Source organism: Nelumbo nucifera, chromosome 1 (genome assembly GCF_055504915.1).
Source record: "Nelumbo nucifera cultivar China Antique chromosome 1, China Antique-T2T, whole genome shotgun sequence".
NCBI lineage: Eukaryota > Viridiplantae > Streptophyta > Magnoliopsida > Proteales > Nelumbonaceae > Nelumbo > Nelumbo nucifera.
This window is the reverse complement of record NC_142649.1, coordinates 202,232,624-202,258,099: the sequence shown is the minus strand read 5'-3', so window position 1 is coordinate 202,258,099 and position 25,476 is coordinate 202,232,624. Positions and strand designations below refer to the sequence as shown.

Here is a 25,476-nt window from a genome sequence, read left to right as displayed (position 1 = left end):
CTCAGAACTTGCATGGTTTATAGGACCAATCCATTTACTTGAAGAGAAATGACATTTTCTCAAACCTTTTTTTTTTTGGTAATATAATTTTTGAAATAAAAAATGGCCTCAATTATTTAACAACATTTCAATAACTCTTTCTTAGATGATGAATTCTTTGCACTTGGATCCCATCTAAAATCAAAATAAAACGATTAGAGACACCCCATTAGCTAATTAAGCTAATTCTTTTACTACATTAGCCTTATGCTGGCTTTAAAAATGTTATTATATTATTAGTTTTTAAAAACGGAATCATACATAGAGGTGAACACCCATAAAGATGACAACTGGCTTGAGTTTTCATCGATCTGGTTCGATGCATCGGCAGACATAAAAAAGTGCAATCAACCCAGATGGCATATAAAGATACCATTTGTTTATAATGAAATAATTTGCAAACAAGACTATCCAATTAGGGTGTGCCAAGGTTATAATGAAATAATTTGCAAACAAGACTTTCACCAGGAACAAAAATTGAGAAGTATGCATGGTGCGAACAAGTATTTCATTTCATTTATTTGATCTGATGCTGGATCTAACACCTTGTTGATCCAAATCTGAATCTGGGTCCTATACATTAACAGATTTCTTTTTTTTTTTAGAGAGAGAGAGAAAGTAAGGTTTAAATTTATTAAGAAAACTAAAAACAGAATACAAGCTGCTATACAAAAAAAGGGGGATGCGCAGCCAATGCCCATACAACCCTAAACCCCCACCCTCTGCTTTACAAAAATATTATCATATACCAAAAAGGGATTGAGATTTCTTTCCCCACAGAGTTTGTTCATAGCCAGCCAGGAAAACAATTTCCCCAAGATTTTCTGAAAAACTGAGTCTACCAAACTGCTTTTGTTTTTGAACATTCATGAGTTTCTCTTGCCAGACACACCAAAAAACTGCTGCAGGAGTGATATTCCATGCTACCTTCCCCCTCTTGGTTAGACCAGCTACACTCCAGCTCTGTAAGAAGTCTACCACTGATTCTGGGTTGCAGGTTTGCACCTCAAACACTTACCAAATCCTTAACCAAACCTCGTGGGAAAAGCCACAGTGTAACATCAAGTGGTTAACTGATTCGACATGCCCATCGCACAACACAATTATTGGACTCCAAAGGCATGCCCCTCCTAGTTAAGTTATCCCTGGTTAGAATTCCGTTAAGTTATTTAGCTTTTGATCCCACACCTACTAAACGAGACAAACACAAGTCAAATAGAGTTTCACTGCAAGGGCTTGCAGACGCTTTGACAGACTTCTGCATCAAATGAACATGACTGACCATAGTCAAGGAAAGAACATTGAACATTGAATTCTTATTATCTCCCAATGAAAATGTTAGTCTACAATGTAGAACAATTAGGAGAGTCGGTAATTGTTATTAAAGCTATTGAAGCTGCAGTTAGAAACACCCAAAGGTAGAGATCTTCGTCTCAAGATTTAGAGTTTGAAGACCATGGAGGTTAACATTGTTCAAACAGGGTAAATGCTAATAAATATATACTATGATGGATTTGCAGATCCCTCAGTTTAACAAAAATGCTTTGGGTTGAAAATATTACTTTCAGAAAGGTCAGATTAACAAGTGCATCTGTTTTTTTATCAATTTAGATTAAATGGTTTGATGAAAGACGACCTAATGACATGCTTTTCAACAAGGCAACTCTTCAAATGATTGTTTCCTTCCATTTCAATTTGCCTTTGATACCATTAAATTGCTTTTTGATATTATTTTTTAATGAATTGGACTAAACTGCCGTCCAGGAGAAAATGTTCAAACACCAGAACAAAATGTCCAGACTCCAGGTTTAACAAGCGTATAGTAAAGAATAATTTAAAGCCTTTTTTTTATTGTTGGCTTGCTGCAACTTTAAAGCTTATGTTTGTCTTCAAGTTATACATCTCTATTTTGATCTTTGTTGTCTTCTGCGACATTCAAAACAATCTGAACATGGGGAAAGTGATTTAGTTCTACTCGTATTCCTGGCTTTGAGCTTGCTCTCTGGAACTTTCAACTCATCAACAAGTATTTGACGAAGCTTTTCATTCTCCTCCATCAGCTCTTCGATGAATTGCTGGTGTTTCAATACCTGAATGCATAGAAATATTTTATTTTAATAAATAGCTTGCATAAACAAGTAGTTGTTTAACACCTTGAAAGAAATGCAGAAAGGATTCAGAGGGAGTTTTGGTCTGATTAAAATGGCTAGCTCAGAATTTCAGAATTTCTAGCTTCATTAGATTCAACAGGTTATTGGTTAAAGTCCAGTTCTCCATGACATAGTGTCACTGCAAAGGTCTATAAGTGATTACTGGACACTATCATACTATGAAAGAAGTCTGCATCATAGCATCCAAGTTGAATATTTCATTCCAATGAATTTCTAGATCAACCAAGAAGCCAGTATTTTTTTTTCAATTTTTCTGGTAGCCTTTCTTCTTTCTTTAGGTTGGTTTTCCTTTGTACCAGATTTTGCTCTGAGTTTGCCTTTATATCGTTAATTCTTTACTCCCATTAATCTCTTTCATAAGACTGTTGGTGGAATTTTTTTTAGTATAATTTCTCACATAACATAATTCACCCAATTAGACTAATAACTGGGTTTTTTTGTTATTTGGGTAAGCCCCATTCGAGAAATCACGTAGATATTCCCTTAATTACATCTCTGCTAGGGGCACAGAAAGTACCAATGAATAGAGACTAAACTAAGTATCATTTTTCTACAGAATTTTCAATTCGGGTATATATTCTCACTTTATTTGAGAGAAAACCAGCAAATAAATCAACTTTTTATACATAACAAATAAATAGGTATCATAAAAATTCATATTTAATCAATAAGGCTGCAAATGGCCTTTAAATTGTGGTTATGTGCATTTATCATGGTGTGAGGAACCAACCAAGTTTCACGAACAAGGTTGTAGATGGTTTTTCCCCTCACACATAGGTTAATAGGTTGAGAGGAACGATAATCAGCCAAGTTTCATGAACAAGGCTGTAGATGGTTGTCTCCCTCACATATGATTAAAATGAGACAAGGAGAAGAAAAAAAAATGAAATAATAACAACAAAGAAGGAAAGTGTGTGAAAGGAGTATAAGAAAAGACATAAGTCTTATAGAGGAAGTTGTAGGAGTATCATAATGAAGAGGTGGAGGAGAAATACTGCAATCCCTACCTTCTTCTTTCTCCCCTTCTCCCTTTTCTTCCACACCACAATCTTCTCTTCTTTCTCCTTTGGTTTGTCTCTTGTTGCTATAAATTCTATCAACTGAATAGAATTAGCCAACAAAAAGGCATTAGCCCCTTCTCCTTGTAGAAGAGGGGTTTATATTAGAGGAGGGAGTGGTTAAGTAACTTCCCACTCCTCTCTTCTTAGAATGCCAAGTGTCACCCCACTTAAAATGGGTTAAGGACGGGAAAGAAAACTCTTCCTTCCTAAGGTGACAAGTGTCCCCTCACTTAAAGTGGGTTAAGGAGGGAGAAGAAAACTCCTCCAAGGATGACATGTGTCCCCCCACTTAAAGTGGTTAGAGGAGGGAAAATAACTCTCCCCTAGGGTGACATGTGTCCCCCCACTTCAAGTGGTTAAAGGAGGGAAAATAGCCCTCTTGTTAGAATAGGACAAGTGGCATCCCCTTATAAATAAGTGGGACACCTCACAAAAAATTAATTAAAATGGATTTATTCTTTTAGGGCTTGTTCCATTAAATGGGCTCTACTGTAGGCCCATTAAATGCTTATTGCATTACAAACAAGCCCAATTAACTTGGGGCCTGTTGTTCACTAAACTAGACTACAGGCCCCTTTCTTTATTAAAATGTTTCAACCCACCAATAGGACTGACTGGGCTTATAAGAAAGCCCTTTTTCTTCTTTATTATTATTTTTTTAAGCTGTGTCTGGGAGTATCTTAATAACTTGCTCCCTGTCCAGCAAACTTAAGGACTTAACAAAGACTAAGAGGTTTTCTCACCAAGAAAAAACAAAAAGAAAAAAAGAAAGAAAGTTAGACTAGGGAACAGTGGCTGACAAGCTACTGTGGTGAAGAAACAGGAGCAAGTGTTTCATTTTTCTATAGAGTATTGAATGGGTTGGTGTCTAGGCTTCACAATTTCTAGGTTCAATCACAGACAGCCAAAAAGAATGAAACAGAGTCCTCAGTGTCTCAAAATGATTGATTACTTAACTGAACTCAGATATCAAGAAGATAATATTGGAGGGGGAGGGGCAATTTTACCATTTGAAGAACATTGTTTTCCAACCGGAAGTTCTCCACCTGTAAATGAAAGATGAACATAAATATATCATCCCACCATAAGACAGCCCATGTAATACCAACTCTTTAAATACTTAGTATTATGCATAAAAGCCATGTGGTTGTTGAATGAAAAGCACTGAGAGTAGTAAAATTAATTTTCTCCAGTTGTAAGGAGTTTCAAGCTTCAACACATTGCTTTTGAGGGAAATCATAAACCATAACATCAATAAGTTGACTTTTGGGACACCGGGAATGACAAATTCTGTCATAGATGAACTAACAACTGTTCTACAAGGACTGGAATTAGTTCAAGGATGCACAATCTCATGGGCTAATACTGGAAGGCAATTCTAAAACAATTATAAGCTGACTAAAAGGAGACAAGATTGGCCCTTGGAATCTCGGACAAAAGATTAGAAAAGCTAGAATGCTTATCTACAAGCAGAATTCTGTTGGGTTCCTTGACCGGCTAACTTATTGGCTGATTCACTTGCTCATTGGGGAGTGGATGATCAGGAATTAAGATGGGATAAATACCGTCATGGAGGGGTGGAAAGCAATTCTAAAACAATTATAAGCTGACTAAAAGGAGACATGATTGGCCCTTGGAATCTCAGACAAAAGATCTGACAAGTTCGTATGCTTATCTACAAGCAGAATTCTGTTGGGTTCCTTGATCGGCTAACTTATTGGCTGATTCACTTGTTCGTGGAGGAGTGGATAGTCAGGGACTCTTTATGGAGCAGGGTTAGATTGATTGGTTGTATTTCTTGTTCCATGTTTGAGTAACCTTTTACATCTTGTATTCTTGGTGTACATCTTTTACATTGCTTTCTATCAATAAAACCCCTCTGTTAATGATCAAAAACATCATAACATGAATAAGTCTTTAAGAAGCAATAGATTTGTGATCAAGATTATTTACCTACCACAACAGAAAATTTTCATCAAAACACAAGATAAAACAAAACAAAAATCTGTCAAAATTCCAAAGAACCGTGTAGAAAGATTAATCCATGTTATGATAGTTGAAAAAAAATGTAAAGAATCATTTAATGAAATAAATAAATTCTTCTGAAAGTAAAAAATAGTATCTCTAAAAATATAGTTAGTTTTTTTATCATTTCCTATTTAAAAAAAAAAAAATTCACTCTTGCACCAAACTGATAAGTGCACCTGTCTAGTGTCCACTCAAAATCAGAAAACCAATTCTGCTCTAAGCATTTGTCCTAGTGGCTTCTGGATAGTTGTCTAGGACAACCATATGGTTTTCCAGTGGAAGACAAAATAATAAGATAATGTTCATTTCAACCATCTGATAAGATGCATTTGAATTATAAATATTGGACAAAGAAGGTAATGGCAACTTGAAGAGAAGCATAACCATGAAACAGTTTCCTAGAAATAGTACTTGCTAAACATGGACACAGATGAAAGTACAATGTAGAGCAACAATATTGTCTATTGAATCAGAAATTGCAAAAGCACAACATGCATTAGATTATGGACCAATCAGACTTGAACCCTTCCCAGGAGAACCACCAGGAGAGTTTGCATTCCCCCTGCTGTGGATGGATCAAGTCATACTTAATTTGACAGCTGCTCCAAAGGGAATCCAGTGCTGGCACTGGCAGAGATTGGAGGTGTATCACCCAAGGCAGAAAGAGGTTTATATTTGGCATTTAGCAGGACCATTACAGATGCAGATTCCTTGAAAGTGTATGTTAAAGCTCTACTAATGGCAGTCCATATCAGAAATCATTCTTCTAATCTTTCATAGCTGCCCATTGAGGGAGACTAGGCCAATGTCATCCAATGGTGCTAAAGTGTGGGTAGTAGGCCAATGGTCCATAGCACCTAGTGCATTTGCTAAAGAGATCCAGGAATCATTGGAGAACTTGAATGTTCAGAATAGATGGATCCTAGTGAAATGAAAACTACAGCATATGCACTTGTTTCTTCTTGTTAATTCAGGAATTGGGTTGGCTATTTTGTATAGTAATAGCTCTATTTCCATGTCATTTTTTTTGTTATTGGGGAAGCTGCTTATTCATATTTTGTGCATCAGTGTACATCCCTTTATGTACTCTCCATCTTCTTGATGCATAATATTTACATGTTAGCCCCTTTTGAAGAAAATATTAGAGCATTCTTCAAAAAAAAAAAAAAAAGTAAAATATGCATGCTACTATATTTGCATAACATACCAAATTATTAGACCCAATTTCCTCCCCATCCTTCAAAACAGAATTCTGCAAGAAATTGCTGATAACCTTTTCAGTGCGACTGCCCAGGGAAGTGTCCAATGAAGATGCGTACTTAGACCCAGTGCTCATACCTACAGCTTTAGATGGGAATTGAGATGTATTTTCCATAGTTTTTGATGCTGACTGCATGATATTTCCAATTTGGTTTTGCATTGAGGTGTCATTTATCATGCTCATGCTGCTCTGCAAGGACCCTGGGAGTACATTTTGACTAGGTAGACCAGGAATGTTCCCGAACTTCATCATCATCTTTGCTAGTACTTCCTGAAAAATAAAGATAAGAATTAGGTTAGATTAGTGGAAAAGAAATAGATGCTATAAATTGTGATGCAAGAGGATCACATACTCCAAGACAAGATTGAATATGATGAATCACCCTTGGCTTGATAGCAAGACCTGCCATTAAACATCAAAATGATACCTCTAGAAAGAGAAACTTCTAAAATGTATGCATATAAACTGGAGAATATTTAAAATGTGCATCTAATGCAGTGCCTTAAAGCGTATGTCTAGGTTCAATGGTAAGTGAGATATTCCTAACATAGTTTTCAAGGCGCCTAGGCGATGCTGGGTGACACTAGGGCACCTAGTCGCCTAGTCGCCTAGGCAATAAAAATTTTATAATATAAAAATCTAACTTTTGGCTAGTTCCCTAGTTTTATATATCATTCAGCATGTATATTTTTTTTTAAAAGGTAAAGTAAGAAATTTATTAATTCAGAAAAGACTCATTGCAACAGGAGAGCTAACAACAAGTGGCTACTCAGAACACAGGACAGGTTACAGATCCCAAATGGATTCAAATCTAAACAACTACAAGATATTAATTAAAAAAATAACAGTTCTCTTTATTAAGAACATTAAATTTCCTCTAAAAATGTGGCAAATCATCACATCTAAAAGATAAAAATCTTTTACATATATTAATTTAATTATTTTTAAAAATAATTTTTCTATAATAAGGATTTAGTAGAGAATTAATTAGCAGCTAAAGAAGGTCAACTTTATATGATAAATATTCAAGATAGAAAGTAAAATAGAAAAAACAAGGATGGAGTTTCTGTTTTATTTAATTAGAGAGAAAATAGAAAAAAAAAAAAAAAAACAGAACCTCTTTATAATTCTATTCTTTCTTTCCTCTTTCTTTCTTTCTTTTTTTCTCTCCTCAAAACCCTTTGATCTTTTAAATTTCAATAGTAAAACATTACAACAAAGTATATTGATATATATAGCATATAATAAAATGTATTAATGCATACATTAATAAGATACAGAAATATAAATGATATTATAAAAGATGCTCACCTTTGTCATTTTTGTTGCCTAGGTGGGCGCTTAGTCACCTAGGCAGGCACCTAGTTGCTAAAAGTCAAGGCATTTGGGCTAGGTTCCCAGCCAAGGGCACCTAGTCACCTAGGCGACGCCTTGACAACTATGATCCCTCGCCTGGCTCGTTGACATGTTTTGATGAATTAACCTTGAATTTGATGTTTGAATGAGTATTTTGCTTGTTGTAGCTTGTAGCTAGGATTTTTGTAGTTTAAACCATTTAGCTTGTGGCACCTGACTTTGTTCAAGAATGCATTTCACTTTGCACCTTACATCTCAAGCTCTAGTTGCATTCCACTAAACCTGTGGCACCTGACTGTGGCCCCTTGCACTTCTTGCTTTTAAAGATATAGGTTAAAAGGAGGAAGCATTTGCACTTCTTGCTTTTAAAGATATAGGTTAAAAGGAGGAAGCATTTGCACTTCTTGCTTTTAAAGATATAGGTTAAAAGGAGGAAGCATGTTAACATGTGGAGATGAGCAATACAATTTTACATAGCAACCCTATAATAGAAAAAAATGACTAGTATGGCACACAGTCAACACTTATATCAGGCGAAGCTTAGAGCATCGTTTGATTCATTCTTCTCCTTATATAGCAACCCCATAAAAGAAAAAATGATCAGTGGCAGTAGAAAATACTCACATGAGAATTTTAAGGCTGAAATAATGGTTAAGGTGCAATGTGAACAGAACGTGCACATGACTTAGTGAAACCTACAAGGGAAGGACTATCACAGAGCCCAGCCCATGCAAACTTCAAAAGAGAATTGAGTTGAAATTCCTAATCTGGGACCTGGTTTCTGATGGCACAATAGGAAGTCCAAAGAAATAGGTGGGGCCTCAGGAAGAGTTACCTTCCTTTTCTAGCTTTAAACTGCAACCAAATATTTCCCTAACCTTCTAAGTTTTTTTTTTTTTTCTTAAAGCAATGTGACATGCTGATTAGGTGCACAATCTTTGACTTGATGGCTGAAAAAGATAGGATCCTTGTCTCATGCCTCATGAGCATGTCACACTTCAGCCTACAGCTTAAAATACCTTAAAAAAAAAAGCAAAGAAAAAGAAACCATTAGTGTAATTTAGAAAACTCAGCAAACTACTGTTTCATTGTCATAATCACTCCTTAAGTATCTGTTAGTTTCATGTGTCAACTTGTCTCAGACGCTCAACCACTTGAGGTGTTTCTGGAATATCTACCAGCTACCCTATATGATGAAAAAGTTGCCCCCACCTCTACCAAGTATCATTCAAAAATACAGAAACCTGGCCCAACCCGCCTGACTTGCACCCCTACTTAAGAGGAGGGGGTTAGGAGGAGGATGAAGAGGAAGGGGGGATCTCATTTTTTCTTTATTTATAATAAAAATCTTTTATTTAAAGAAGAATAAAGATGCATAACATTAGTTGAAAGGGGGGTCTTGTCGAAGTGGAGCAAGACCCCCCCTAACTCAAAAAAACAAATTAGGCTGCATCAAAAAGGGGGTGGGGGGTCTAGGGGGCGAAGCCCCCCAGCCGAAGGGGCAGGGGGCAAACCACTTTCTTTCCCCTTATCTTTTCTTCCCTTCCCTTCCCTTTCCTTTTCTTTTCTCTTTTTTCTTCTCTTTCTTTTCCTTTCCTTTCCTTTCCTTTTTTTCCTTTTTCTTTTTTTTTGGTCTTTTTATATAAGATGTACATGAGGCGCATGAGGCATACGCCTCTAGCATGCCTCATGAAAAAAGCACATGAGGCATACGCCTCAGGGCGTTTTGGGAGCGCCTAGCCTGGAGGCATGCCTCCAGGAGAACACCTCCCACGCCTTTTAAAACATCAGCTTACATATTTCTATTTTTTAGTAATTTACACATTTTTAAAATTCACAACTATTTTTTTATTGTTAACAAACTTCATTGATTTATGAAAAAGAATGTCATGTACATGCATTTAGTTCCCTCTGTAGGGCTGGTTTTCACCTGCCCTTCTGTTTCTGTTTACATCTTTTCTAAATAACTTTCATTTGTGACCCTCCACTACATCTTCTCTCTACTTGCACCTTGTTTTGCAAGTGAATCAGCCATATAAGTTGCTGATCTAGGTAGCCACCTAACTGAAATAATCACCTCCCTTGCTACATGCTTGATTTCTTTCAGTGTGATCATATTGTCATGTTCCTTGACCTTCATATTTTAGCCAGCTTACTATGGCCTTAGAATCTTCTTCCACCATTAAGTTTCTCATATTCAGCCTCTTGGCCATCCTTATTCCATGTAGAACTGCTAGCATTTTGGCTTTTGTATATTCCTAAACCCCAATATGTCCTGAATATATTGCTACCACAGCCCCATGGCAATCTCTAAAGACTCCTCCAATCCCTTAAATACTTGGATTGCCAATGCTACACCCATCATAATTTAGCTTGATATGATCTGAAACCGATGGACTTCATAATGTCCAATTCACCACTTTGATAGTGATATTTTCTATTACTGCTTCTTAAGATAGCCTCTTCTCATTAAAAATTCTTGTATTTTTTTATAGATAACAGTAAAGCTTTATTAATTGTGAGATTGTATGTACAATGAGATTTATATATTTGTTAAGCCAGTAAACACAGCCTAGCTCCTTTTTTTCCAAAATAGACCAAAGGATAACAGCCCTAGTCTCAGCCATGTTTTCCTTACAGAACTATCTCAAAATGCAAGAAAATGAATTGCAAAGTGCAAAATAGGTGAATGGGGCCAATTAACAGTTATCCTTTTAAATTTTCTGTTCTTTGCTCTTCTTTTTCTAGTTTCCTTTCACTTCTCTTATTCTCTTGGTAATCAACTGTAGCCTTACCTTTTTCAAAAAAAAAATCTGATAATAATTTATCTTCAAAATATAGTATTAGTAAAACAAACTATGAATGCAATAATTCAAACACATCTTTGCCCACTGATTTCCATTCTGTCTGATTAGTTTTACTTTTGGGGAAAAAATATACTTCTCAGTTGTGGGGAGTGATTTGGGCACATCCCCTTCTTTATAAAGGGACAACCCCTAACCATTAGTCAAAATGTGCATGTTTTAGAAGACTGAAATACCCCTTACCCCTATGTATTGATTTTTGTTATTACAGACAGGGGTCCTTTGTGTTTAAGGGATGGGCCAAAATCAGTTCCCTTTTTCTATTTATTTCAATGATAACCGTTTATTCAAAATTATTCTTGATAAAAAATGAAGATTTAAATACATTAAACACACAGTGAGTTTCCCCCAGAAAGCTGCAATAAGACCTTGGTGAACTATTGAGAGTATATCAATTGCACATTTTTCTACTGATCTATCTTTTGTCTTGTCCCTACTATTTTGGAAGTTTTCACACATTTAAAATTTTTTCTTCACTTTTTAGTAATTTTATTTATCAGATGAATAATAAAAATTATATTATTTTATATTTATCTATTACTTTCATTATGTATTTATTTTATATTTACCAAAGTCGTTAAAAACACTGTAAAAGTAAACTTGAAGAGGTGGCCCAAGTTTTGATGGATTGATTGTGCTTTAACTAATTCCCAATCCTTTTCATTTGTGAGTAAGGTGCTCTAATTATTTATTCCTCCATATGGGAGACTGCTGACATGGAAGGTGATATTTGCTTATTGAAGGATTAGGTTTGATTACACGTAGGATGCATGTGGGAGTTGGGGTATCATCCACTTTTTGGATTTAAGTTACATTGGAACTTGAAATTCAGAAAGTTCCAGTTTCAATGGGAATTGCCAGGATATCCAGAAAATCAAAATATTTTGAACCCAAATTCAGATAAAAAAAAAGGAAAATGGCAGAGAATAAAAAAAAAGATAAATAAAGATACAAAAAGTTTGTAAAACATAAGAATAAAATGATTTATCTAAAAATATATATAAGAATGAAATGGAGGAAATAGAAAAACAAAAATAAATAAATAGGGTGATTACATAAATTTGTTTGTTCTCTTATTTCAGCATTTAAAACCTCCATGCTCTTCAACTGGAAACTCAAAGTTTTTCCAAATTCAGTCTCCAGTCAGGTGAAAAAAGTGTGGAACCAGAATTTAAAACTGTCCATCTGGCTTGACTCAACTAAAGCAAATAACCTAGTTGAATGACTGCAAAGATCCATTCAATGTCCTTTTCCTTTTTTCTGATGTTCTGTCCTCTTTTTCATGCAGAAACAAAGAATGTGATTACTAAAGCAGAAAATTGGCATAAACATCCTCCTTCAGAGCAATAGAATGGTAGATCTTATTCATCTCAATTTGAGGTAAGCATGCAAACTTGTGGTCACTAGATCCTTGGCTTGCAAACAATAGGTATCTAACTTATGTTTATAATCTTATTCTCACACGTTAGAAATTGTCCATTTCTGGTCCCAATTAGGGATGACAATTTTCCCCATCTCTGTCAGGTACCTGACCTGGAGATGGAGATTAATAGGGATCCCCGACCGGGGTCAGGGTCGGGAATGGAGAATGAAGTCCCCGCCCCACCCCACCCCCAATTATATATATTATTTTATATATATGGTATTATTTAAATTATTTAAATTATTTAAATTATATATATATATATATTAAAATATATTTAAAATATTATTTATGTTTTAAAATTTTCTTTATTTTAATATAATTTATTTTAAAATACTATTAATTTAAAATTTTCAAGGATTTGGGTCCCCACAAGGAACTTGTCTCCATCGGGGATCGGGGATCAGGGATGGAGGATAACTTTTATCCCTGGCAAAGATTGGGGTCGGGGATGGGGATTTTGTTTGCTGAAATACAGCAGCAGCAGCAGAAGAAGAAGAAGAAGAAGTAACTTTTATCCCTAGCTGGATTGGGGTTGGGGATGGGGATTTTGTTTGCTGAAATACAGCAGCAGCAGCAGTAGTAGCAGAAGAAGAAGAAGAAGTAACTTTTATCCCTGGCAAGGATTGGGGTCGAGGATGGGGATTTTGTTTGCTGAAATTCAGCAGTAGCAGCAGCAGCAGCAGCAGAAGAAGAAGAAGAAGAAGAAGAAGAAGAAGAAGAAGAAGAAGAAGAAGAAGAAGAATTTTGTGAATGGGCGGCAATGTGTTCTCAGGTGGCCCTAGAAGCTATTATATATATTCACAATAAGATGTTACAGGAATAGAATAGAATGTCTCTGATTAGTGATGGGACACCTAGGCATAATAAAATAAAACAGGTTTAGGCTCAATAACTAAAGGCCCATAACAGACTAAAGAACTTAAACATTAAAGATAAATAATCCCACAAACACTTAACCACTTGAACCAACACTTGCCCTCAAGCTAAGCATGGAAGTCAGTCATGTTTAGCTTGCCAAGTAAGCCTAGGAACTTCATTGAAGACAGTCCTTTTGTCAAAACATCAGCAACCTGCATCTCAGAGGGTGTGTAAGGAATGCAAAGTTCACCCGAGAAAATTCTCTCTTACAAAGTATCAGTCAATCTCAATATGCTTAGTCCTATCATGTTGTACTAGGTTATTTGCAATGTTGATGGTAGCCATATTGTCACAGTACAACTTGAGAGGACCATCAACCTTCATCCCAAGCTCACCAAGGAGGGTCCTAAGCCACAATAGTTTTGCAACACCATGTGCCATATCTACACTTGATCTTGCAACCACATTTTTCTTTTTACTTCACCAAGTAACCAAATTCCCTCCAACAAATGTGCAATATCCGGAAGTAGGCTTCCCTTCTATCTCCAATTGATAGTCCAATTTGCATCAGCATACGCCTCAATTTCAAATTTATTGTGCTTTTTGAACAAACTTCCTTTCCCCGAACATGTCTTCAAATACCTGAGGGTCCTTTCAACTGCTTTCATATGAGGAATCTTTGGAGAGTGTATGAATTGGCTGACAACATGCACTGCATAAGCTATAGCAGGTCGGGTAAGAAATAGACATATCAATTTTCCCACCAGCTTTTCGTATCTTTCTTTATCAAGGTAGTCCTCTCCAATCGATTCCTAGAGACAATGATTCTGCTCTATTGGAGTATCTATTGGTCTACTCCCCATCACACCTGTCTCCTCTAGAAGATCAAGAACATACTTCCTTTGACATATATAAATGCCCTCTTGTGACCTTGCAACTTCAATTTCAAGGAAGTATCTCAGACGGCCTAAATCTTTGATCTCAAATTCAAATGCCAAGAACTCTTTCAATCATTTTATCTCTTCTAGATCATTCCCTATAATCACCATATCATCCACATAGACTATAAGTCTTGTAAGCCTGCTACCCTGTTTTCTTATGAACAAGGTACGATCCGCACCACTCTGAGTGTATCCCACTTTCTTCATGGCCCCACAAAGCCTTTCAAACCAAGCACGAGGAGATTGCTTAAGTCCATATAATGCTTTCCTTAACCTACATACCTTCCCATGAAAATCATAACCAAGTGGAGGATTCATGAATACCTCCTCATGTAGATCACCATTCAGGAAAGCGTTCTTCACGTCCAACTGATGTAGCTCCCATGAAAAATTTGCAACTAATGACAATAGAACTCGAATTGTGTTAAGCTTTGCAACTGGAGCAAAAGTCTCCTTGTAGTCAATCCCTTCCTTCTAAGTAAACCCTTTTGCCACTAGCCTGGCCTTATATCTTTCAATGGACCCATCCTCCTTATGCTTCACAATGAACACCCACTTACATCCCACAGTGCTCTTCCCTTCTAGTAGATCCACTAATTCCCAAGTCCCGACCTACATTAAGACTTTCATTTCCTCATTCATAGCGCCTCTCTCCATCTTGGGTTAGACACTACCTCTGAGTACCTAGCAAGAACATGAACAAAAAAAGGAGCAGACACAAAGGAATAATAACGAGGAGATAAACATGAATAAGAAACTTTTTTTTATCAATAACTGTGAAATGTATTAATTAAGATTTAAGAAAAATTACAAAGCAGGGGGCTAAACAATCTTAGCTCCCTAGAACAATCATTGAACACCAAAATACAATTACAATACGGCCCAAAATATAGAGTTTCCGTTCACCCCTTGCCTAGCTAGACCATCTGCTGGTGAGTTTGCACTTTTCTTTACCCATTTGTACTGAATTTCAATATCCTTAGTCAACCACTTAAATTTTCTCTTTTCATTGCTGCAATTCCATATCCTAGAGTTATCCGCTTTTAACCAGTTCACCACAACTTCAGAGTCTCCTATGATCAGCTTACTAAATTGCATATCCTTGACTCTTTGTACCCCTTCAAGAGCAGCAAGTATCTCAGCCCTCAAGGAATCTCCCACCCCTATTGGTCCAGAAAACATAACTAATAGATTCCCATGTTCATCTCTTATTGCTCCCCCTATTCCGGATGGCCCTGGATTACCTATACTGTTGCCATGAAAGTTCAGTTTAATAAAGCCATGAGGTGGAGGAATCCAACAAGAGTTTGATGGAATAAGAAACGTATTCAACAATGGAGTGTCAAGTAGTACAAGAACAGGTAGGCTTACGAAGAGCAATGGGAAGATCCAAATCAAAAGTATGAGCAAGGTTTAAAATGTCGATGTCGATGGAAATGTCGCTTACCAAAATATAGGACATATGTCGGAAATGTCAAGGGGAAATATTGTAAAAATTAGAGACACTGTGGAAATATTATGAAATATGTAGAAATATGCAATGATATTTTTTAAAATGATAAAAGAAGCATTAATACATATTTCTAGACTATTATCTTATTCCCAACCATTATATAAAGCTAAGAAACTAAGATAAATAACAAATTAGTAAATGGCAATTTACTGATTTATTATGCATTTTGATGTTTTTACAAGGTTATCCGATATTTTCTTTTCTTATTTTTAATTTTGATTTATTATAAATTCTAATATATTTATTTCACACTAGTAAATACAAATACATTTATTCTGATTTTTTAAATATTAAAGTTATAATACATTATATTTTATTATAAATTTAATAAACTGATTCTCCTTTTTGTAGTATTAAGATTATGATAAATTCTGATTTATTATAAAACTTAACGAATTTATTATGATTTTTAATACTATATTTATAATAAATTATGATTTAGTATAAAATTTAATAAATTTATTCTGATTTTTTATACTAAATTTAGAACATGATTTATTATAAAATTTAATAAACTTTCTGATTTTAATAAATATTTTAAAAATACTAACTAGTTAATATTTTATTACTTGAAAATATTGTATGTTTTATATTATAAAGTAATTAATTTATTCTTTTGTTTTTATTTTTTGTTAATTCTTTTTATAAATATTTTATTTGAAATATTAAATAGAAATTATTAATGGAATAATTTATATTAATATACTGTATTATTTTAGTATAACTAATATATTATATTATTAATATACATTAGTCGACATAATAGGAAAAACCATCTTTTTTTTTTGTTATTTGGACCGATTTGGTCAACATTTCTGAAATATAGGAAACGTCAACCGAAATAATGTAATTTTTATATTACCATCCATTTTCATGTCGGTGAGCCTCGACATCGACATATGTCGAGCGACATTAGCGAAATGTTGCGACATTTGAAACCATGAGTATGAGTGATAGGATTACCTAGAACCATTGAGACAGATTGATCCAAATCCGATTGGTTGTTGCCACAAGTTGGAGGATCTTTTTTCCTTCTTCTATAGGCAATTCTCATATCTTTCTATTGTCTATTAATGTTATCAGTCACATCCTCAACATCAGGAGCAGTAACAAGTTCAGTAGGAGTCCCACTGGATTCACCTGGGCAATCAGGAGTAGTAACAGGTTCAATGGGAGTCTCACTAGATTCACCTGGACAACTAAAACTGTGAGGATCAGGAAGACAAGATGGAAGACCCGAGGCTAAAAGAGGCACAAAAAAGGAAGGAGAAGAAAAACCCTCTTCCATCCTACTAGTCTCCCCCTAAAGAGGATTCTTGGAGGACTAAAAATAGGACTGGGACTCAAAAAACACCACATCCTTGGTGACATTTTTTCTTAATAATTGGATCATAGCACTTATAACCTTTTTGTGTGGGAGAGTACCCTAGAAAGACCACTTTTGTAGCCCTAGGATCCATCTTAGTTTTCTTAGGATCCTTAACATGAACAAAACACACACAGCCAAAGACTCTAGGAGGAAGAGGGAAATCTGGAAGGTTAGGACAAAGGACAGAGAAAGGAGTTTTCATACCCAACACCCTAAATGGATTCTATTTATCATATATGATGTTATAAGAACTGCTTGAGACCAATAGTTCTTGGGAACCTTGTGCTAAAACATTAAGATTCAAGTTGCCTCTAATAAATGTCTATTTTTGCGCTCAGCAACCCCATTCTATTGAAGGGTACTAGCACAAGATGATTGACTTAATTTTCTTGCCAAACTGAGTTTCAATCATTTTACAAAATGCCATGGTTATCCGTGGTACTTCATCACACCCTTTTAACAAGTAGATCCATGTGCATTGTGAACAGTGATCAATAAAGCTGATAAAGTAACAAAAGCCATCTATAGAAACAAGAGGTGAAGGGCCCCATACATCAGAATGAACTAAATCAGGAGTTGTTTTGACAACTAACACACTTCACAAACCAAACTCTTACTCGAAACACACTTGAACAACTCAGGAAATAATCCTTGCATTGAAGAAAAAGGTAAATGACCTAGTCTAGCATGCCACAAATGTAACCTAGTTACTAACTCTTCATTATCCCGACCACTAAAAGCAGATGATTGTAAGGCTGAACTGATGTATGCACCAAAATAACAGAGACCTCCAGACTCATGACCGCTCCCAATCATTCTCTTCGTCAATCTGTCCTGAAAGACACAACGAGTAGGAAAGAAAGTTATGCTACAGTTTAAATTTTTTGTAAGCTTAGAAACAGATAAGTAGTTGTAAGCAAGATTGGGAACATGTAAAACTGATTTAAGAGAGAGATCCTTGCTTAAGTTAACCTCCCCTTTCCTAGAGATGGTGGAGAGGAAACCAACAGCAACTCTCATCTTATCTTGGCCAGACATCAAATGATAAGAGGAAAATAAAGAAGACATGTGTGTCATATGGTCAGTAGCACCGGAATCAATAATCCAAGAATTATACACTATAGGACTAGTCACACTGTAAGCATAAACAATACCTGATTTGGCAAGAGAGGTAGAAGCAAGGGAATTGTTTCTTAGACGAGCCATGGCTCGACTAAGGATTTCTACCTCATTCAGTGAAATCAAAGGACCCTAATGTGTGGGAATTAGTGGTCTGCCCCATTGGAGGAGGTGCAACTGTAGGTGTGTTATTTGGGCTTTCACCGTTGTTACTTATGACAACATTTCCACTTGTTGTTTGACCCTTTTGAGGCTTCTTGTCATCCCTTAATGCAGTTGGTTTCAAGTGAGGATAAAGAATCCAGCAAGTCTCTTTCAAATGTCTGTCATCTCCACAATGAGAGCACTTGAGATGCCTCTTGTATGAATGCTTGCCCCCCTTTTGGGTTGAAGAAATCATGGTTGAATGCTCAACAGGTTGTACTTGGATGTCAACTTGCATCTCTTTCCTTCTAACCTCTCCATTCCTTACAAGATAGTAAACATGATGTAAATCTGGAAGTTCATCCCTTCCCAAAATTTGGGATCTTATGCTCTCATACATCGGGTTTATGCCAGCCAAGAACTTAAAAGCTCTGCCTTCTTCAATTTGTTTATCATGACTCTCTTTATCTCTTGTATTTTCCTAATCACATACAAAGCGGTGGTCTAATTCTTACCACAGTCCTAAAGTTGCAAAGTTGCAACAGACATATCCCTTTGTCTCAATGCAACAATATCTTGGGTTAACCTATAAATTTTTGCATTATCTTTCCATTGTCCGTAGCTTTTAGACACCTCCCAAATCTTAGAGGTTGTAGGGAAGTGCTAAACAGTCCTTGCTACTCTTGGAGTCATTGAGGCAAGCAGCTAGGACATAACAGTGGCATTCTCCTTATGCCAGGTTGAATAATCAGCATCATCCTCTTTAGGTTCCTTCTTCTATCCATCTATATAACCCATAAGTTCCTGGGAAGTAAGAAAAGCTTGGCTGAAACAAACCATTCTCTAAAGCTGTATTCATCTAACAACACAATGGTGATCTGCAAGCTATGCAGATCTAGGTTTTCCAGGTTTGAAGACCTCCCACCAATCCTATTGTCCTTAGAGGACACTTCTCCTGATATTGAAGACATATTCTTCCTCTTATAGTAACCACAGCTGTAATCTCAACAAGAGGGACAAGATTTCAGACTTACCGGAGTTGTTACTAGGCTGAAAGCACCCTCTATAAATGGACTGAAGCACTCTCTGTAACCAGTTCTGGACTGAGAGCAGCTTCTATTGTCAAAAAACACCACTTTTGGAAGTTAAACCTGGGTTGTGACCACCCCCTGCGATCTGTTCTAACTCCTAGACAACAACTAGGACTGTCCACTCAGTCCTTCTTCCTAGATCTGTTCTACCACTAGTAGGGCATAAACTGCCGGGAAAACCTCTCCTTGGGCCCTACAACCAAGAGAACTTGTCTCCATCGGGGATCAGGGATGGAGGATAACTTTTATCCCTGGCAAGGACTGGGGTCGGGGATGGAGATTTTGTTAGCTGAAATACAGCAGTAGAAGAAGAAGAGAAGAGAAGAGAAGAAAAGAGAAATTTGTGAATGGGCGGCAATGTGTTCTTAGCCAGCCCTAGAAGCTATTATATATATTCACAATAAGATGTTACAGGAATAGACTAGAATGCCCCTGATTAGTTATGGGACACATAGGCATAATAAAATAAAACAGGTTTAGGTCCAATAACTAAAGGCCCATAACAGACTAAAGAAAACATAAAAGATAAAGAAGACCACCAACACTTCACCACTCGAACCAACAGATTTATTTCAAAATTGGTTTAAGGGACAGGGAATATGATCTCTGCCGAGTTGCCATTCCTAGTCCCAATCTTGTTGGAGAGTATATCAAGTTGGCATGCATAAGAATTGCTCTATTTTCTTCGGAATAACAATCCACTTGATAACTGCCATTTTAATTAAATAGAGAAGTTCTATAGGATGATATCATACAGGTGTTCTACCCAAAAAAAAGAGGAAAAACAAAATTAAAAGATATCATACAGGTTGTGATTAAAGAAGAAAACTATTGAAAAAATAAAATAAAATGGTAGGATGTTAAGAATGAAGAAATTAGGGAATATTGTGTTTGAAGCAATGTTTTAAAAAATGGAGGCATGACATGAGGCATTCCACTACCTGGAGGTGTGTGTAGTTCAGAACACAAGGAGGCATAAGCCTCCTTAAGAGGAGGGGGATGAGGAGGAACAAGAAGGAGGGGGGGGAGCAAAAAGAGGAAGGAGGATTTCATTTTTCTTTATTTTTATATTTTATATTAAGAAGAATGAAGATGCATAACACTAACTGAAAGGGTAGCACAAAAAAACCAAATTGGGCTGCATAGAAAAGGGGATGGAGGGCTTCGCCCCTGGCCCACTTTCTTTCCCCTTACTTTTCCTTCCCTTCCCTTTTCTTTTCTTTCTTTTCTCTTTTTCTCTTTTCTTTCTTTCTTTTTCTTTCCCTTCCCTTTCTTTTCCTTTCCTTTCCTTTCCTTTCTTTTTTTCTGACTTTTTGTATGAGGTGTGCATAACATCTCATGAAAAAAGCATATGAGGTGTATGCCTCTTGCACCTGAGGCATACACCTCAAAGGTATAAACGCCTCTGGCAACACAAGGTGTTTTGGGGGCACCTAGCTTGGAGGCATGCCTCCAAGCGTACCCCTCCCACACCTTTAAAACATTGGTTTGAAGAAAACATTATTGGCAATGAACAATAATAGCACTTTGGATTAGCACCAATTTGTAACACAGTAGAGATATATAAAAAGAATGAGATAATTTGGTTACATGAAACAAATACTAAGGAATAGACTGGTGAATATTTTGATTTAAGGCAAATTGAAGGTTCTACAAGGTCATGGGTAGAAGATTGGAAACAATACGTACCAACTCCAAAGCCATGGCCAAAACCAACTCCACATCCAATTCCTGCTTCAATGTTCTTTGCTCCCAATCTTCTCAACTAATAAACAAAAGCCAAAATACAATGTACACATGGTTAAAAACATATTTTTATCAATAACAGTAAATTTTATTAATAATTGAGAACTTAGGAAGTTACATAGAAAAGGAGCTAAAGAATCTTAACTCCCTACTATACCAATGTACACCCAAACCATGAAAAACTTACAACACAACCCAAAAGAGAGAGTTTTTGTTCACCCCTTGTCTAGCTAGCCCATCTGCCAAGGAATTTGCATTTCTTTTTATCCATGTGCAATGAACTTCGATGTCCTTAGTCAGCCACTTAAACTTCCTCTTTTCATTGTTGTAAATCTAGAGCTTAGAGCTATCCTCTTTTAGCCAATTCACCACAATTTCAGAATCACCTTCTATGATCAGTTTTTTAATACGCATGTCCTTAGCCCTTTGGATCCCTTCAAGAGCTCCTAGAATCTCAGCCCTTAGAGAATCACCCACCCCAATTGGACCGGAATACATAGCTAACAAGTTCCCTTTTTCATCTCTTATCACTCCCCCTATTCCGGAAGGCCCTGGATTACCCATGCTGCTGCCATCAAAATTCAGTTTGGTAAACCCTTGAGGTGGAGGTGTCCAACAAGAACTTGAGGTCTTCTTCACCGGAGCTGAATCTGCAATCTCCTTCCAATTTCTTATCATTTGATCAACTGAGAAGTCTATAAACAGTTATAAAGTTTTCAACCAATGTATCACCCTAACATGGATACTCTCCAAGATTGCTTCCAAGCTTCTCTCCTTATCTGAGAAAATCCGTGAATTTCTCTCCTCCCAAACAGTCCAACATACTGCAGCCCTAACACATCTCCACATGATCTTGGCCCTTTTTGTTGTCCAGCGAGGCATGGATGTGAATAAACTTTGCACATTCAAATGAGGGGTCCACCTACACCCAAACAAAGAAGTAAACCATTCCCAAATACCTTTAACAAACTAACAAGAAATTAGTAAGTGGTATACAGACTCACCATCAGATTTACAAAGAACACACCAGTTAGGAGATAAACATCTATTGGGTCTTTTTCTTTGAAGTAAATCCCCTATATTAACTCTTTCCAGGAAGGCTTCCCAACAAAAACTCCCAACCTTAGGAGGAATAGGTTGACACCACACCTCTTTAACCAGGAAGGACAAACCAATAGGAGAGGGAAGTAATAGGGCCTTAAAGAAGGAGGCACAAGACCCCGAAGGAGTGAGAGTCCAGATTCTATTATCTGCCTTTTGTTGGAGAAAGGAAAACCCCATCCATGACGGATAATAAGGCTGAAAAACAATCTAACTTTGTGTCCCTGATAGCTCTTCTCAAACCCAGGTTCCAACCAAAACCAAAAGGTGAATTAGAAGGTACAAGGAAGGAGGAAATTGGTTCATTTTTCATGGTAGAGATAGCAAAAAGGCCTGGAAATTGATCTTTCAAAGCGGAGTCCCCAACCCAAATATGTTCCCAAAATTTAGTAAGGTTACCTGAGTGCACATCATACCTTATCAAGGGAGAGAACAAGGGTAAAATAGCTTGAATAGCTTTCCAGGGAGATGCTCTTGTAGTCCTTGCAAGAATCCCAGAATCCCATCCATTATTTGCCATCCCATGAATACTACTCGCTATCTTAACCCAAAGTTTTTCACTCTCCAATGAGAATCTCCACAACCATTTCCCTAGTAGTGCTAGATTTCTACTCCTTATATTCCCAATTCCCAAACCTCCCTCCTTCTTACTCCTACACACCATCTCCCACCTAACCCTATGGTCCTTCTCCTCTCCTGGCTCCCATAGAAACCCTCTCATTAGTTTTTCCAGCTTGCTAGCCACCTTGACCGGGACCTTAAATACTGACAAAAAGTAAACCGGAAGGTTAGCAAGTGTGGACCTAATTAGAGTGATTCTCCCTCCCAAAGACAAATAGTTTTTCTTCCAGTTGGCAAGTCTCTTTTCAAACCTCTCCACAGCAGGAGCCCAAAACTCATATTTCTGAGGGTTATCTCCCAATGGTAATCCAAGGTAGTTTAGAGGCCAATTCGATATTACACATCCCAAAATGTCTGCACACTCACATAATTCCCCTTCTCCCATATTGACTCCAACTATACAACTTTTCTCAAAATTCACTTTAAGGTTTGACATTTGTTCAAACAGTTGTATAGTGAACTTAAGATTTCTAATCCTATTGATATCCCCTCCTTCACTGCAAGTGTGTGAGTGATATGTTTTCTCTTCCAACTCTCCAGCCTCTTATCAAATCCCTAGAATCTACTTTAGAGATCAATCTCCCCAGCACTTCTGCAACCAATGTAAATAGGAAAGGGGATAATGGGTCTCCTTGTCTAATCACAAAATATTCAACACAGAAAATGTAAATAGGAAAGGGGACATGGTTAAAAAACATTTCAATCACAAAATGTTCAACATAGAAACCAAACAAGCAAACAAGTAATTCTCCCCCCCCCAACAAAAAAAAAATTAATGACATAAAGAAAAAACAAGATAAAGAAGAGTTTAGGTTCAACATACAGAGCTGTTCACATGTCTTCCAATTCCTGAAAAAGCATCTGTTGCTCCTCTGGTTGCACTCATAACTTGTTGCAGTGCTGGTATTGCACCTGGGCCACATGGATGAAATCTAAGGTTCAACCACCAGGAATACTAACAGAAACAAAACATGAGTGCTTGGAGTACACATCAGGGTAGCACTTAATCCATAAATGGTCATATAATAATCCAGTTTCATATCAAATAAAGTGGATTTTTTTTTCTTTTACTATTCCTAACCATCATGAGATACAAAAAGATAAAGAAATTATCAAAATTTGAAGGCTTGTACCTTCTTTTGTTCTTTCCTGAAATTCAAGATCATGGCTATGATGCATGAGGAATGATGTATGGTGTATAAAAAGCAATCAAGAAGAAATGAATTGAGAAGCCAGTAAAAGTGGTATTAGACTCAGGTCATGATAATAGCATCAAAACTCAATACAGACATCAATAAAACAAGTTGAAATCAGTGCATAGAAAAATTACAGTAACACATAAAGGAATTAATTGCTGTGGAATAAAGGATGAATCCCAATACGATATTCATGCCATTCAAATTCCAAAACCACCTTATCTCCATCAGAATTCAAAATTGTTTGATATGGTAATTCTAGGCATTTTTTATCATCTGAAAGATAATGGTGTATCATCTGATACATGTGTACTGCCCAAGTTAAAGCAACTTCACATTCTCCTACATGCTGGAACTTAGAACCATTGTTCATAATTGATTACTGATTGGAGGGTAACTGAAGTTTCATTTACTTTGAACAAGGAGTATTGCAGAGGCATATATTAAACTATAATTATGCACAGCATTTTGATTCCTTAAGATCTTGAATAGTCAATAGCTGATAAAATGAATGTGCAATAAATATAGGTGACAAGTATATAAGCAATAAGTATAAAAGTATCAAACTCTTCTTCACAAAATCGCGAAGTGTATGACTAATTGAACATGCTCAATAGTTCGACAATAAAAACTTTAACATAGTTGATATCTGATACTCTGGATACGATTTCTTCTAATAATTGTAAACTTTCTATTTAAGTGAAACAAAAGAAAAGGGCCAACAAGATACAGAAACACCACATTTTGTTGGACAGAAGAAACCAGACTTTCCTTGTTTTCTCTACATATAAAGAAAATGAGCGCATGAAGGTGCCTTAATCTGCTAGACAATGTGTTTGTTTCAAGGTTTCCTTCTTAGAGAATGCTATTCAAAATGTTGTATCAAATGCATCATGAACTGCAAGGTATGCCAAGACCTCTAACTACAGAATGAAAAATAAATAAATAAATTAGGAACAAATTTAAAAGAATAAACGCTTGAAAATTTTACATAGATTAATACCAGCTGACTTATGCGGATTTGCACCATCATTTCCCCTGAAAAATCCTCCCAAGTTCATGTTGAGGCTACAGAGAGAGAGAGAGAAAGAGAGAGAGAGAGAGAGACGTACCCAAGTTTAAAGGGCGTCCGACGCCGATTCCAACACCACAACCGATGCCAAAACCTGTAAAGACTTGACCCACCTTCAAAGCAAACGGATTCTCTATTTGAATTGCAAGCCTCCTCGGAAGATTAGTACTTTTGCTGTTCTCCATTCGACAAAATGTCTCAACTACAAACCTTTTCTTCCTCTGGATTCCAAAGTTAAGGTAGAAACAGCGACCTAATACGGCATTCCACGGCCATAATCACCTGCCGCTGCCTGTTAGAATTTGGAGCTCAGCGTGTGTGGAAAGTGGAATTGTGTGCGCGCGCGGACTCGACTCGACAAAAATTGATCAGGGTCGACAAGTGAGTAGGAAAAGTGAGTAGAGAGTGGGCAGCAAAAGTGAGTAGGAAATCTGAATTCCTGTTGAAAATATTGGGAACATCTCCGGACAATAGACTGAACTCTATCTCAAAAATCGCA

At 36.6% G+C, this 25,476-nt stretch overlaps 1 protein-coding gene across 6 annotated transcripts; it reads right to left on the bottom strand.

Annotated features, from left to right (window-relative positions):
* Positions 1 to 1,744: 1,744 nt before the first annotated feature.
* LOC104610510 (dynamin) lies at positions 1,745 to 25,476 on the bottom strand. Of its 6 annotated transcripts, none has more exons than XM_088895873.1 (7): positions 23,533 to 23,621; positions 20,931 to 21,006; positions 17,676 to 17,721; positions 6,913 to 6,962; positions 6,507 to 6,830; positions 4,279 to 4,317; positions 1,745 to 2,129 (listed from the first exon to the last, which is right to left on the bottom strand). In XM_088895873.1, exons 2-7 carry the CDS (start codon positions 20,943 to 20,945, stop codon positions 1,944 to 1,946), a joined length of 660 nt encoding a protein of 219 aa, XP_088751999.1. In that variant the 5' UTR covers positions 20,946 to 21,006; positions 23,533 to 23,621; the 3' UTR covers positions 1,745 to 1,943. The 6 variants fall into 6 exon arrangements, with proteins under 6 accessions (XP_088751999.1, XP_010275465.1, XP_088752000.1 ...); XM_010277163.3 differs by lacking the exon at positions 17,676 to 17,721 and adding an exon at positions 25,018 to 25,469 and having other exon boundaries at positions 1,863 to 2,129; positions 6,573 to 6,830; XM_088895874.1 differs by lacking the exon at positions 17,676 to 17,721 and adding an exon at positions 25,018 to 25,468 and having other exon boundaries at positions 1,863 to 2,129; positions 6,638 to 6,830.